General features: G+C 34.9%; 1 protein-coding gene across 1 annotated transcript; it reads right to left on the bottom strand.

Moving 5' to 3' along the window:
- Positions 1 to 12,168: 12,168 nt before the first annotated feature.
- Positions 12,169 to 16,477, bottom strand: LOC132645957 (protein CURVATURE THYLAKOID 1C, chloroplastic). The gene is made up of 6 exons (XM_060363251.1): positions 16,127 to 16,477; positions 13,596 to 13,681; positions 13,151 to 13,237; positions 13,002 to 13,064; positions 12,794 to 12,831; positions 12,169 to 12,487 (listed from the first exon to the last, which is right to left on the bottom strand). The coding sequence occupies exons 1-6, from the start codon at positions 16,230 to 16,232 to the stop codon at positions 12,433 to 12,435; spliced, it is 435 nt and encodes a 144-aa protein (XP_060219234.1). The 5' UTR covers positions 16,233 to 16,477; the 3' UTR covers positions 12,169 to 12,432.
- Between the last annotated feature and the right edge of the window lie 237 nt (positions 16,478 to 16,714).

The raw sequence follows: 16,714 nt of genomic DNA on the forward strand, positions 1-16,714 counted from the left end.
TTTTTAACATTGTTTGTTTTAATATGGGATTCACTTTTTTTTTTAATATTACTTGATTTTGTTAATATGGGGTTCACTTTTTTTTTTCCCGTGAGTTTGGATGTGGTGGGTTCCACATTTTTTTTAATACTGGATGGTGTTTAATATGGGGCCTACATTTTTTTTAATATTAGTTGTTGTTTAATATATATGGGGCTCACAATTATTTTTTTTACAATTTTTTTTTATGGGGCCCAAATTTTTTATTTTTTTTTATATGTACTATGTTCAAAACACGATTGATATAACATTGTAATTTGTGCTCCGTATCTAAAACTTTATTATATTAGTGTTTGCTAAGAATACAAAGTCTGCACCTTTTTTTTTTTTTATATGTTGCTTGATTTTGTCAATATGGGATACTATGTTTGTATTTATATGTACTATGTTCAAAACACGATTGATATAACATTGTAATTTGTGCTCCGCATCTAAAACTTTATTATATTAGTGTTTGCTAAGAATACAAAGTCTGCACCCTTTTTTTTATATATATATATGTTGCTTGATTTTGTCAATATGGGATATTATGTTCAAAATACGACTAATATAACATTGTAGTTTATGCTCCGTATTTAAAACTTTATTATATTAGTGTTTGTTACGAATACGCATGGTGTTTAATATGGGGCCCACTTTTTTTTAAAAATATTAGTTGTTGTTTAATATATATGGGATCAATATATATGGGATCCACAATTTTTTAGTTTATGCTCCGTATTTAAAACTTTATTATATTAGTGTTTGTTACGAATACGCATGGTGTTTAATATGGGGCTCACTTTTTTTTTTAAATATTAATTATTGTTTAATATATATGGGATCCACAATTTTTATTTTATTTTATGGCCTGTTTAATATAGGGCCCAAATTTTTTATTTTTTTTATGGGGCCCATCAACTACGACGAAGAGGGACGACCAAACTCCCTCTTCTAAGTAGTAGTAAAGTAGGCGTTTGGCCACGAAAACCAAATATTTGTCATAGATACCCTAAACTTTGCCACATTTTCCTCTAGAGTACCTAAATCGAGGGTTGTATCTAATAGGTAATCAGTCCGAATTTGATCCTATTGGATACCTTTTTCACAATACTCAGCAAAATTAGGAGAGTGTATTACACTCTCTATGACGTGGCAACTTTGTCAAATGAAAACATGACACGTGGTGGCAGGGTTCATCATAATAATTAAAAAACAAATTATACAACACCCCCCCCCCCCCTCTATTTTCATCTCCTTCGCCCACCCCCACCCCCCCCCCCCCTTTTTTCATCTCCGACCGCGGCTCGCCTACCACTGGCCGCCGGACTACCACCCCCAACCGCCGTCCCCTCACCCCCCAGCAGTCATCCGCCCACCCCACCAACAATTATTCCCCTTTTCTTCCTTCATTTAGGTCCACCAATGCCTTTCAAAAACCCACCCCTCCTTTCTTATCCCTTTCTTTCTCCTCTCCTTAGGATCCTTTTTTACTTCTTCACCGTCGAATCCGGCGACGGCCACCGCTGGACCATCACTAAAATTATGGTCCTTCAATCTTTAAAATTCTTGCTAAATATAAGTTAATCAATGAAAGATGAGAATGCACACTTCATAAAAAGAGAGTGCTAACAGTGAGTCTCCATTTTTTCCGGTGAACAAGATGGTGATGGTGATGGTGCTTTTCAGATTTAGAAAAAATAAAGAAAATGGTGATCAAAAGAAACATCTAATTCACAAATTATTTTTATAGAAAGAATCAAAAGAAACAAAAAACAAAAGAACAAAAAAAAATTGAAGAAGAGAAGCAGTGGTGGAGAAGACGAAGAGGGGTGAGGGACGTGACTGACGGGCTGCTGTCCAGTTTTTAGTTTTTTTTTTTTTTTTTTAATTTAAGTCATATTTTAAAAGAGGTAAGCTTTCAACCAAAAAAAAAACTAGTATTGAAGAGTACTTCACGCGCCCAAAGAGAGTGCATTTCACTTTTTTTGTCACATCAGCAAAAAGTATTTATGTGGTACAAATTCGGACTGGTTTAGGTACCCAATAGGTACAACCCTCGGTTTAGATACCCCAAAGAAAAATGTGACAAAGTTTAGGGGGTGTTGACACCCAATTTTGTCCCACTTCTCCTCCGAAATACCTATTTATGCTTCTAACATTTTTTGGAAAATTAGAAAAAATATATATTATATTTTACTATAATTATTAGCCTTTATCAATGCCAGCGTTTCACTAGTCTATTATTATCATTATTATTATTATTATCACTATTATTATTATTATTATTATTATTAATATTATTATAACTCACATTTTATCATTTCAGCACATTTTACCAGCTTACGCACACGTATCACATTTTATCTTTGAATAATTAAATAATAGTGCTTATTTACTATGGATTTTCGAAATATTATTGCGCGGCTATTACAACGCCATTTTTTCTTTTATTTTTTATCCGAGCACTCATAATTGCATATTTTATGTTAAGTAATATTTTAACACAAGTTATTTAAATAGGTCCTTTGTTTAAATATAGTAGCCCAATCAACTCATACTATTTTCGGACCAATCCACAAAAACCAGTCCACACTTTAATTTACCTGGCATCATTTTAATTTACCAGCCCAATTTAATTCACCCCAACCCAATTTTCAGATCAGTCCACGTTTTATTCCAAGCCCACATCTTCAAACCACCAGCCCAAATAATTAACTTTTAATTTTGCCCAGCCCAGTGCCCATTTAAACCCGGTCCATCCCAAATCATTACCCGACCCGATTGGCCCATTCTCTTTAACAAAAGAGATGAAACCCTAAGGTTTCATCCCTTTTCATCCCCACGCCTTCCTGTTCCCCATGCTCACTGTCATTCCACTTCACTCTGTCCCCCTACGCTCATCTCTCTCTTCTAGTAAAAACGAAAACCCTAACAATCGCCCTATAAATAATCGTTTTCGAAGTCATAAAAAGGGGGATTTTTTGGATCTTGATTGGTGAAACCCCAAAAGAACAGGACCTTTGATTCAGAAAGTTCCCTAATAATCGATTTTTGGTTCAAGAAACCCCCTGCAGAGTTTTTTTTTTGTTTAGCTGTCCTAATATCACAAAAAATATCGAATCAAAAATACTCAAACGATTTTTTCGTCAGTTCTGTGGTTGTTGCGAATCCGAGTTTCGCAACCTCAAATCTGAAATGTTTTGAGTGTAGATCTGAAGCCCCATACCCACTTCGCTGCACCCGGAGAAGGTAATTTCCCTTTTCTATTTGTTTTCGCATCCTTCAGTTGCTATTCTATATGTGGTTTGGTTAGAGTTGATTAGCTCAGTTTAATAGATAAACCTATTTGTATGTGGACATTAGTTTGGATGTAATCAACCCTGCATGATGGTTTAGTCGCCAAGTTAGTTCTTTTTATGCCATTGGATATGTTGGGCATAGTAGTTTGATTTTAGTCGGTTCAAAATGTGTGAGTTGTGTTCTTCCTATCTAATTCAAGTTGCTTTAATCATTTTTGCATATGAAAGCTTATTATGTGTGAACCTGTTCATGTTGTCAGCATAAATAATTTCTCTTCTTCTAATACTTTAGCTTCAGTTTGATAATGGAATTTGCCTAGGCATCTCGGCTTGACCCAGTTTTCATGGCCCCCATAGACTACTTTAATCTGACCCTCTATGCTCGACCTACCTGCAGCAGTTAGCTATATTAAAGTTGAATTGGTTGATTGGTATAGCATGTTAGATCAACTGCCTTAAGTGTCCTTTAGATCAGTATTATATCGAGTAAGCATTCCATGCTGATTAATTTTGGTTGTCATAACAAGGTTGGTCATTCCATAATGAAGATTAGATGTTGATTGGTTTCAAGCTATGTTGGCAGAACCTGCATTAGTTTAGTAATACTTTGTTAGTAGGTGCAATATTGTGGTTTGTGATTTTACTATTGATTCAATTATGATCGAGCACATTCTTTTAAGCCCATGGTATTCCAAATCTATGTCATTACAAATTGTGTTGTGGTCATAAATATATGTTCATCTTGTTAAGAAGCAGCTAAATGCCCATTAAATAATTGCTGGTGGTAGTTTCAAACTTGGTTGTTTAACGAGGAAGTAGTTCAGATTTTGGTCTTTCATTTGTTAGTGTATACTCTTGCTGTCGTTTCTTATTAAACCTATGTCCCCTGTTCAAAATGCCCTGCTCGTTATCTGTGACATTGCATATCTGCCTGCCTCTGTGTGTTTAATTTGAACATTGGTTTGAACCTGCTGGGATTGTGTAAGCTGCTGTTTAGCATCTAGACAACCTAAATAGCCTATCTTGCACTCTAAGGAGTCATCTGTTTTGATCAGTGTTCTCTGGAATGTATGTTCCTTGAGTGTGTTTTCCTTTTCATTGCCCTAAACTTTGAACCTGATGTTTTTATTCTATATGGTCAATCTTGGCAAATTGGTAGTTTTTTTAAGAATTATGTTGAGTTGATACATTCCCTCCCTGTGCTGGTTTGGTAGTTACTAAAGCCTTGTGCACTAAGCTGTTTTGAATGTTTTTTCTGTCTTTTTTCTTTATCCAAGACTGCTTTAAAACTAAGTAACCTTCAAAGGAATCTTATTTCACTTAGCTATTGTTTTGCTGAGAATTGTGTTGAGTATAGGTTCCGTGTCGCTTTAAAGTGTTCAAGTGTTGTCTTTAAGGTATTCAAGTATCATTTGTTGACCTAAACGTGTCTAAAATAAAATCTTGCATGTTAGGAAACTGGCCTGATTCATAAGGTATTTTGTTTGGATTTTGATTTTGTCTTAGTCAGTATTGCCTTCTCTACCCAGTGTTAAGCTCATGGCAGGCCTTAGTTGTATGTTTGTCTGATTAGGATGAGGGCTGGTTGCATGTGTGGTATAAATAAGAATAGATTGACCATGTTTATATGCTTAAGTCCTCAATGGATCAGTCTAGCTACGCAGTCTATTACTTTGGACTTGGGAGTGCCCCCTGATGTGATCTTTTAATGAACACTGCCTGTTTGCTATCAACTGATTCGGATTTGGTATAGAATATGTCTTGACTCAATAAGGGATAATATGCTAGTATGAGTATCTACAAGTCTGTGATATGCGATATTTCTCCTCTTTAAGAGATAATGGTAATGTTTGTTGAGGTTGGTTGTGGTGATAAAATGATCCGGGATTAGCCTTTGAATATATGTTGTCATGTCTGCTCATAAATAGGTATTCATACTTCCCTGCTAATGCCATATTTCGTGTTGTATGAATTCTGGTCTTACCTGTACCATCAAATATTTCCTCATTGCAAAAAGTAATATGGTGTTAAAGTAATACTCAAATATGTATAGTATGTATACAAGTTGTTGATTTGTTTGTTCAAGTTTACATTATGTAGGTTTAGCATTGTTGATTGCATACTAATCTTTTTTCTCTCGTATCTTTTTATGCATGAACCTCACATACGAGTTCGAGAGACTCGTCATCCGCATTCAGTGTTGGGCCAAGGCCCAACGAAAATATTATTCCTCTCTCCAGTCCTGTCCGCAGCTTATATTCAAAAGAAAGAAACGAGTTTTGGGCCAAAGCCCAATAACATGTATATAGCAGCAGCGGCCCGCAAGCATACAAAAAAAGAATTCTGGGCCAAGCCCAATGGCAAACAAATTGCAGTTGTCTTTAAAAAATGGGCTGATCCCATTTAACTCTCTCCCCTATTCTATCTTTTACACTTAACTTGTATGTCTAATGTTTTATTTTGCTAAGTTAGATGAATCTTAGAGACATTAGTGGGTTTAGTAATGGGTAGATAATCTAAGATAATTAGCGATCAACTCACTTTCCGAATAATTGATTCTAAAAAAAAAAAATAGCATGATTGCATATTTTGAATTAAAAGAATTGTGTTTTATCCTTCTATCCTAGAAATTCCAAGAAGTCACTAATAGGCAAATATAAAGTATATTTTATAGATAACTCCTCAAGTTTGAATCAATCATGCATACTTTTAATTAAGCATAATTAATAAGAAGTAATAAAAGGATAAAGGAAACTCACTTCTTGTTGAATCCTATTTATAAGTCTAGATTCTTCTACATTGTCACATTCATACAACATAAGTTATCCCAAAGTTTAAAATTGCTAAACCTTTTCTCAAAAGCTATTATCTATAGGCAAATCATTAAATTTCCTACAAATCTTATCTTCAACTGCATTTACTATATTTTAGCAACATTTTAAGCTTACTTAAAATAGCATTCAAAGTCCTCTTTTATACAAATTCTCCTCTTAATTAATTAACCCAAGTTTGGTCGGATAACCGTAAGTTAACGAATTCTAAAGAATGCCTAACCCCTTCCCTTTAGGATAATATAGAGCCCTTACCTAGAATCACACGGGTTAAGTAGACTATTAATTGAGGTTTAGTTTTAACTTTGCCTTAGTTAATCTATATGTGTCCTAATTCACCGTTAAATTAATTAGATGGCGACTCCTTAAAACAAAAATAAATAGGAATCACCAATATGTTGTACTCCTAAATTAACCCGGTTAAAATTGGGGTATAACAGGGGGCTATGTATGACTTTTGCCTTTTTCACTTTATTTTGAATTTTGAAGTTGGAGTTGAAGATGGAATTGTGTTTGGTTATAGTTTTTACAAAAAAATATTTAGTTGTTTGAATGTATTGAAAGTGAAAAAAAGTGAAAACATGGTTTTAGCTGTTTTCTAAATTCCAAATACAATTTGAAGTTCTATTTGGAATTTTCATGGCCAAACGCTGATGTCCAAATAAAGTGAAATAATTTTCCGAAAAAAAGTAAAAAATTTCCATGGCCAAATGGGGCCTAAATATTATTGAATTATACTTCCTTCATCCCAATTTATACCTATTCGGGAAGACAAATAGTTCTTTATTTGACTACGATTTCTCAAATTCTTGTCATAAATAGTGAATTATTAATTATGCGGACTTGTAATACTTTATATGTAGTTTTTATGCAAATTTTATTATAAAATACTCGAAGAATTTATATTTGAAATCGTAGTCAAATAAATAAATAATTATTTGACTCACCAAATAGGTCAACACTCATATAAATTGAGACAGAGGGAGCATATAAGATTGATTTTTTTTATTAAATTTTAGAAATGATTTTTTCACTCATAAAAGCTTCAACTTTTTTTTTTCAATTGGATGTATGTCCAAACACAATACTCTCAAATTCATTTTTCATCTTCAAAAATTCCTTTTTTCATATTTCTATCAAACTTATGTCCACACTCCTGCTAAATCTTGCATTGATCTCGACACTAGCATACACTAACCAAATAAAAAGATTTATGGTAAACGCAAGATCTATTTTAGCGTAGACATTATTTCCAACTAAATGGTGTTGTGTATATACAGTCAAACCTCTCTATAACAACATTGTTGGGTTCGAAATTTTTCAGCTCTTATAGAGAATGGTTGTTATACACCTATAAAAGTACTGTCATTTAAATAATAATTCACTGTTATAGGTGAAAAGGATACATAAAATCTAAATTTCATTTTTAATTGCCAAATTCTAAGTTTAATCACGCTTTGTATAACGAAGAAAATCATTTAATGATACATATATATATATAAAATATGTTTTTGTCATAAATAGTATATTAAATGATTAAATATTTGGTCAAAATCTCAATACTTATTATTGGTAATCATAGATATTTTATTTTTATAACGATGATTGATTGTTATATTACCAAAAAAAATAAGATAACTGTTATATGGGGGGTAATTTTATAAAGAACGTATTGTTATAAAGTTAGTTGTTGTTGTTATAGGTGAAATGCTATTATAGAGAAGTAAAATATAATAAAAAAAATCGGTTCCGAAAAAACTTGGCTGTTATACAGAGGTGTTTTTATATGTGAGTGCTATTATAGAGAGATCTAACTGGACATGATCAAATACAATTGTTATTACTTAAAATAATAAGGCAACTTACACGAATAGCTATAGTTTAGGAACTTCTAACCATCCATAGCTACCTTTTTTTTAAATTTACAATTCATAGCAACTTAAGGTCAATTCGCGTGTATTTGAATACATTATTCAGTTGTATCCAACCTTATCTAATATCACGTGTATTTGAATACATGCAACCTTAATTTTTTTTTTAACACATGTGTATTCAAAGTGAGTGTATTCCAGTGCATTTAAATAGACTACCGAGCTGTGTATTTTAGTGTATTTATATATTGATGTATCCTTTTGTTTTTGCTGTATTTGAATGTATTCGAGCTACGATCAGCAAGATTGCCGCCGGATGTCGCAAAGGTTAAATGTATTCGACTATATTTTAATGTGTTTGAGCTGTCGCAAGCTAGTATTTCACTGCTATAGAGTGTATTCGGGTGTATCAAACAATGACAGGGGTAAATTTGTATACGAACAAGAAAAAATCATATACAAATTTTCATATACACTGCATTTACTCGGAAAAATTATATACAAACATATGGATATAGATCATTTGAGCAACACATACAGTCAAATACATCTAGCTTGCCCAAAAAATACGATTAGTTAAATACATTAAACTTATTTTTACACTCAAAAAATGATGAAATACACTCAAATATACTCAGATCTGTGATACAAGAAGGAGAAGAAGCCATGGATTCCTGACAAATCTTCGGTCAAATACAAAAAAAATACACTAAAAAATAACGAATACACTCAAATACACTCATATCTGATATACAAGAAGGAGAAGAAGCTATGGATCCCGATCCAATCTTCGGTCAAATATAAAAAAAAAATACACTAAAAAAATGACAAATACACTCAGATCTGAGATCTCATGTTTGTTACTCAAAGATCTCATGTTGTTCAGCAGTCTATCGGGCAAGCAATAAGAGATTTATGAATGATGAGTCCAAGTTTGATGAATCATGTCTCCCGGGTGGAAAATCATCCATCTTGAAGCAAGTGCACTTTCAAAGCTTGAAAATCCATTCGATCACCATAAGCTCTTTGGTTTCTCCGGTGGGACCACAATCGTCGATCAAATCATCATTTGCGTTGCTCTGTGCCCTAATTTGCGTTGTCGGTCTCATCACCGTCGCGAGATGCGCATGGCTCCGACGAGGAACCGGTGCCGGAGGGAACGGTGGTGATAGTCAATCGTCAGCGAATAAAGGATTAAAGAGAGAGAGGTGAAGGAGAAGAGAGATTGGGAGAAAATTTTGAGCATGTGAATACAATATAGCTATAAACAGTAAATCGAAAATTCACTGTACCTACTAAAAGTAATTAAATTAAATAGTAGTTATTAACCATAAATACCTCTTACAGTTAGCTATGTCATGTAAATAAATGAAATTCATATATACTTGATTAAGAGAATAGGCCACTGAGATGATATTAACTATAATTGGATTGAATTAGACCTATAACAAGAAAGGATCTCAAGCTAAAACTACATTGATCATTCTCAATCATCAGAGGCAAGTGAAGGTTGAACCCATCGGGAGATGCCTGTGGTTGACAACATTTTTCACTTAGATACCTTAGCTAAGCCTTTTACCTATTGAACACTTACACTACTCAAAATTTGTAGTATTAGACACTTTTCGCCCAATCAGCTAAAATTACAAAGTGTGTGTAATACACTCACAGGTGATGTGGCACAACGACTAATTAAAAGATGACATGTGACATTTGAACGCAAATAATAATTTAAAAATAAATTACAAGGAAAGAGAAAAGAAAAAACTATTTTTCAGCAAAATAAATAAATAAAAATACCTATTTGCTAAACCCCACCCCCACCTACCCCACCACTCATTTACCCTTTCTTCCTAGAGCTCTCCCGCTACTCCTGAGGGGTGTTCATGGTTCGGTTTGGGTCGGTTATTGGTTAAAACCATAACCAAACCAATTTAGTCGGTTTTTAAATGTCTAAAACCATAACCAAACCAAGTAAAATAATAACCACCGGTTTGGTTATTGTCGGTTTGGTTCGGTTTGGTTCGGTTTTTCGGTTTATGACTAGCCGTGACAATTCAAATATTCTCTCTCTACGTTCTTCAAATTTCTTATGAAGCCCTTTTTTCCTCACGGCCCACAAGGGTGAACTTTGCTGCATATTGAGGGAAAGATACGCTGTTGGCAAATCAGGTGGACCAAACTTGCAACGCAGTTTAGATTCAAAAGAACAAGTCAAACAGAGGTTTCAAAATACAAACAACCCTTATGCTTACGACTTATTAGAGTTGGGCTTGGATTGTTGGACATATTCTTTTAAGACATGGGCCTTAAAAATAAGTAGACCAAAATTAAATTAATAATTAAAAGGTATAAAATATCTTTAATTATTTATGAAAAGCTAATATTATACATATAAATAATTATAAATTTTATGTATATATAATTATCGGTTTGGTTCGGTTATTTATCCGGTTATTTTTTACTATAACCATAACCAAACCAAATATTTTTGGTTTTTCAAATTTAAAACCAAACCAAACCAAACCAAACCAAATGTCGGTTATTTTATTCGGTTTGGTTAAATTTTCGGTTTGGTTTTGGTTTTAACCAAAACTGTGAACAGCCCTACCTGACGCTATCCCCCTAAAACCCCACTATCTTCTTTCTTTTGATTTCACTAGATTCATACATTTGATTAGGGCATTAAGAAAATCAAGTATGCTAGCTCTCGAATCTGAAGAAAAAGAGAAGAAGTTTGGGTCATTGGAGTGAGAAAGACATTGGTTGACCGTAACCCACCATTTCCAACCACCTCCGAGCACAAACACCACCAACTACATCTAAACAATCATTCCACACCGGTTTTTTCCCCTGTAGTCTAAGAAATGCAAAAAAGAAATAATAATCGATTTCTTCAAAAACTCGACGAATTTGATCCCCTTGGTACACCTTTTGTGTTTTCTGTTCATTTATTGAACCTGAGATGATGAGAAGTGACGTTTGTTTGGGGAATTCGCTTGCAGATAAGTTGATTTGTTTTTTGAAATTGAGAGCATAATTCAAACAAAAGTGACGATGGTTTCTATTTTTTTCGGCGAAAAAAGTAACAATAGTGACAATTGTTGGATTTAAAGAAAAAGAGGTGGAAATGATGGTGGCAGTGATTTCCAGATCTAAAAAAGATGAAAAATAAATAAATTATTACAATTGTAATAGCATCAATGACGATGGTGGCAGCGGCGGCGGGTTGGTGGTGTATGGTGGATGAAACAATGGCAAAGAAGAATGAAGAAGAAGAGATTTTAATTTTTTTTGGGAATAGCGAGTGGATTGCACTCATCATGCCAAGTCAGCGAGAAGTGTCCAAATGACACAATCAAGTCCTATTACAGTATCTAAATGAAACAAGATTTAGTTAAGGTATCTAAGTGAAAAATGTTGTCAACTAAAGGTGTGTCCTGAAGGGTCCAGCCGCAAGTGAATAAAGCATAAGATGACATACCAACTAGAAAAGCTCAAGAGAGTGCATCATTTATTATTTTTTCAATCAATATGATAAATTGGATTACGATTTATGATAGCACACTCGCCAACCCAAATGATCTTTATAGGTGCTTCATAGATATTTGTGTTGCGTGACAATTTTACCCTTTTCAGTGGCACAACTTCCATTTGCCAACCCATTATTTATTTTAACATCCTTGTTTATAATAAATCCACGTGCGGGAAAAAGAATATTACTCTGAGCTATACTCCTCATTGCCTCCGAAAGCCACCAACCCTATAATAGGCTATCCAACACCAATCTATATTTTTGAAGTACTTTTAATTTCAAAGGAGATTTATGGAGAGTTGGTATATTAGTTAAGAGGGCTGACAATTACTTCTGCAAGTTGTTTTGAGGGTTATTAGAACTTGTAAGTATTTTGATTTGCTTGATTTCACTTTTTGATAAATTAGGCTTTATAGAAAAGTTTGAAAAATACTTTCATTGAAGTCTTCTGTTTAAAGTTAGCACAAATAGAATTAAAAAAAAAAAAAAAAAAAGTAGGAGCAATATTTAGAGTTCTACCTCAGACATACTGAATTCTGCTGAATCCACCATTGTTGGACCAGAATGATTATGGCAGAGCAGTAGAAAACCAAAGGATGTTGAGAGGGGAATGGTGAAAGTACTCTACTTTATGTTGGCAAAAGGTATTGAACAAATTATAGATGTAAGACATCGCAGTCAATGAAAAAAAGCTTCCTTTTGAGATGCAATTACATAATTTGATCAGTGAGACTGATTCCGACTTCGCCTATTGCTTTTTCAGAGTACAAGTTGCTCATTTGTGCAATATCATTTCACCAGTAAAATTATTCGGCAATGCTTCATGCTTGGATACAGAAGTACAGCCAGAATTGTATCATCCTATTATCTTCAGATCACTGGCCCAAGATATCTGATATTGATTTATTGATCGCTTGAAACAATTCTTTCCTGTCATTGGAAAAATAAAGAACACGTGAGGTGGAACGCAAAAGTATCAACTATGACCAAAGTGAAGCAAACAACTTGATGTGTATGGTTGGAACACCAGTATAAAAACAATACTAGCATTTGCATGAAGAATTTGTAGAAGCTTGAAAACAAATGACTACTGGACATACGAATAACACAAGGTTTAGTGGTATCTTTCACTTTGTTACATGTGCAAAACAGCCATAGCAGCTAACAGACGGGACGGAGGGAGTAAGATTGGAGACACTAGATAAGAGCAAGGCAATCTTTGATAGAGTTTTTTACCTGTCAGGCTTGAATAAGAGGTATCTGTAGACGAACCACTGCAAAAGAGGAAGAACAGGAAATGCATTAAGTTAATGATTGCTGAGGAAATCAGAATCAGAGAACATTAAACTTACTATTTGACAACTGAAACAAAAAAGAACAGAAATCTTTCTATTGTTCCTCAATAAATACAGGAGAAAATAAGTGTGCTTCAATAAGGACTTACAGACGAAAACAATATCCCAACGAATTCAAACACACTTGGAACGAGAGGCAGGTGGTCGATTGCCTATTCAAAACTTAAAAAGCATCAGTACATTCACAATTCTCAATAACAAAAATCTTCACCATCTGTACATAAAGCAACAAAATTACCGTAATAAGATTCAAAGAAGCCCACAAACCAACAATAGCAGCAATTCCCAACCCAATTACAGCAATCCGGTCTTCAGGCTTGTCCCACTGTTTCAACAATCAAACAAGACACAATTCAACCAATCTAAGCATAACAAATAAGGTAATAAGACCTATGTTTTTTTACAATGCGCAGGCTTTTTTCTTTTTTTCTTTTTTTTTTTCTTTTTCTTGAGGGGGAGTGTAGCATGGAATCTTTGCCCTTGTGTGATCAACAAAAGTTTTGCAACGATGGAGAAGTGCAAACAATAAACAAAAAGACTGGAGATCAATTGACAGCTCCAATTTGTAGTCCTTTCCCAAGAGAAATGAGCATTGGATGATTCTGATTCTCGTAATCAATATCACTATAATGAACTCTAGGAATCAAGCTATGAGACAACAAAGGGAGAGAAGGGGCACTCACAATATTCTTTATTGATGTAACAACACTCGGGGATTCAGAACTTTCACTCGTAGCCTTTGCTGTGATGGCCGGATGACCTTGTCTTGCTACAAAAACAGTTATAGTCAGAAGGAATCTGTAAAACATCAGCACTACTTATTAAATATGAAACCATGAAAACCAACCAGGAGGAGACAAGACAGAAATTGAACAGGAGAAACTTTAAAACTGTCAAGACAATTTATCAGAATCCAGAATCTGAACATGACTCGGCATCTTCAATAAGCTTTCAAAGTCAATTTTTTTGAAAAGCTTTCAAAGTTAATTTTACCTGGTTTATCTGTATCACTTGTTCTATAACTGTTAATTGAGAACTGGATTTTGCAAATCAAATGAAGCTTCATGAATGTTCTATTTACAGGCTCGTTCACCTCCATAGCAGCCAAAAGTTAAATCACGAATTCAGAATAGCCTCATTAAAAGGCTCATTTAACTCTATCTATAGTAAATATGGAATTGCAATATTTCTTTTGCATGTAAATGATGTTAGTTAATTGAGTAATCTCTAGCTCTCCTTGTCAAGTCTTCTCTATGGATGATATATGCCTTTATAAACAATAAACATTCATACTAGTCTTTGAACTCTAGTGACAACACAACAACATACCCAGTGAAATCCCACAATGTGGGGTCGGGGGAGGGTAAAGTGTACGCAGACCTTACCCCTACCTCGGAATATAGGGAGGTTGTTTCCGAAAGACCCTCGGCTCAAGAGTCTTTGAACTCTAGTGAAATGTAGCAAAAACATTATAGGAGATTTCTTCCTATCTGTCCAAGCCTTGGTGTACAGAGTTACACGGTAACTATGTTGGTGGGAGGTAGCAGGTCCCGTGGATTTATTCTAGATGCACACAAACTGATTCAGACTTCAGACACAACAACAACAACATACCTAGTGAAATCCCACAATGTGGGGTCTGGGGAGGGTAAAGTGTACGCAGACCTTACTTCTATCTTGGAAGATAGGTAGGCTGTTTCCGAAAGACCCTCGGCTCAAGAGAAAACACGACGAGAAAAGATCAGATAAGCACAAGCGTTCAAAGCAAAATGAAAACGAAACTAAAAAAAAACGAATAAGTCATGATAGAGCAGTCTGAAAAAAGGAAGCAGTAGCTACCACAGATAAATAAGATAATCGAAGTACAAGAAATAACATATAATAGCAAGAATCAAAGGACAATAGACTTTAGATCAAAACTGCGACTACCTACTAGCCTTCCACCCTAATCTGAATCCTCCATACCCTCCTATCTAAGGTCATGTCCTCGGCAAGCTGAAACTGCGCCATGTCCTGTCTAAGCACCTTTCCCCAATACTTCTTCGGCCTACCCCTACCTCTTCTGAAACCATCCATAGCTAACCTCTCACACCTCCGTACTGGGACATCTGTGTCTCTCCTCCTCACATGCCCAAACCATCTCAGCCTTGCTTTCCGCATCTTGTCCTCCACTGATGCCACTCCCACCTTATGCCGGATATCTTCATTCCTAATCCTATCTCGTCTGGTGTGCTCACACATCCATCGCAAAATTCTCATTTCCGCAACTTTCATCTTTTGGATGTGAGAGTTCTTGACTGCCCAACACTCTGCCCCATACAACAAAGTTGTTCTCACAACCACTTTGTAGAATCTGCCTTCCAGTTTTGGTGGCACCTTCTTATCACACAGCACTCCTGAAGCAAGCCTCCATTTCATCCACCCTGCACCAATACAATGTGAGACATCATCGTCAATATCCCCATTTTCTTGTATAATAGACCTAAGATATTTGAAACTTCCTTTCTTTTGGATGGCCTGGGTACCAAGCCTCACTTCCACGCCACGCTCATGTGTCACGTCACTGAACTTGCACTCCATGTACTCTGTCTTGGTCCCTACTCAACTTGAACCCTTTAGACTTCAGATACCACAGTTATCACAAAACTAGTGAAATGTAGCATCATCCCATGTTCTTCACTCCATTTTAAGAATACTAAATAAAAGGTAGACGTCCAGATGACCAGCAGAACTCACCTTCTCCAACTACAACTATATGAGGATCTAGCAGTAGTGCATGATGAAATAATAGATGCCTATGGGGACTGTCGAGTGACATCAAGATCAACAGTTTACCCTAGTAAACCGGCTCATTTACCCCTTCACCAAAAGGTACAACCCTGGTTTTACTACTGAAATTTCACCTACCAAATTACAACACAACCTCAAGATTATACTTCAATAAGACTAAAAAGGTGAACTTTATTGTCCAAAATCCAAGTTATGCACTGTCAATAACAAAACCAGAACTGCCAAGCCAATAGCATAATCAAGAACAAATGCAATTGGATTTTCAGAATTCAAAGAAAAAAATGTCTCGTGTTTGACCAAAGTAGTAGTAACTAAATAAAGGTGGTTCAGTCTAGAAAAGCTTGGTTTTACATGAGTCGATACAAAATACACACAGTTCAAAAGAGAAAACGAAATTCTAATTGCAGAAGTTGAAGAGGCTTACTTATGGGGACAGAAAGAGTAGATGTCTGAACAATTCCGAAAGGGGTTTGTCTTCCACTGATGGCCAGCGAAGGAGGATGCAGCTTAGCTACTACTATTGAAGCCATCTCAGAATTTTTAACTTTTTTTTGTCAAATGGAAACAACAGTTGAGCAGAGATGCGAGGATATAGCAAGAAAGAGGTTGAAAGTTGGAAGTGAGAATGAAAGAAAGGTATTCTAGGAGTAGGCACAGATTGGGCAGTGAAGAACACGCAGCAACATACGCCACAACAATTAATAAGAGACAATAGTAGTTATTAGAGCCACAGCCGAATGTGGGAATCACAAGGCCAGCTCTGGTCGGCCCATGATTTTGTGGCATTTGTCGTTTAACATTTACCTCTTTATAAACTACTCCCGATGCTTGCGCATAATACCTCAGTGTTCTCCCAACCTTTTTACATTTATTGGATACACAGCTAAATTATTTTTTATCTTAATTATTATCTCAGTGTTATATAATTTTAAAAAATAAAAATTATTATATTTTAAATTCACTTACTTTTTTGGATCATTTATTCTAGGTAAAATTTGTAAAAATAATAATC

This window comes from Lycium barbarum, chromosome 1 (assembly GCF_019175385.1).
Source record: "Lycium barbarum isolate Lr01 chromosome 1, ASM1917538v2, whole genome shotgun sequence".
NCBI classification, from domain to species: Eukaryota; Viridiplantae; Streptophyta; class Magnoliopsida; order Solanales; family Solanaceae; genus Lycium; species Lycium barbarum.

What these genes read in the sequence shown, in the direction of transcription:
- LOC132645957 (XM_060363251.1), bottom strand. Translation starts at nt 16,232, where the DNA reads ATGGCTTCAATAGTAGTAGCTAAGCTGCATCCTCCTTCGCTGGCCATC. An exon ending in TTACATCAATAAAGAATATT is followed by an intron (nt 13,238 to 13,595) that starts GTGAGTGCCCCT and finishes TTGTTGAAACAG; the next exon opens with TGGGACAAGCCTGAAGACCG. An exon ending in CTTCTTTGAATCTTATTACG is followed by an intron (nt 13,065 to 13,150) that starts GTAATTTTGTTG and finishes AGTTTTGAATAG; the next exon opens with GCAATCGACCACCTGCCTCT.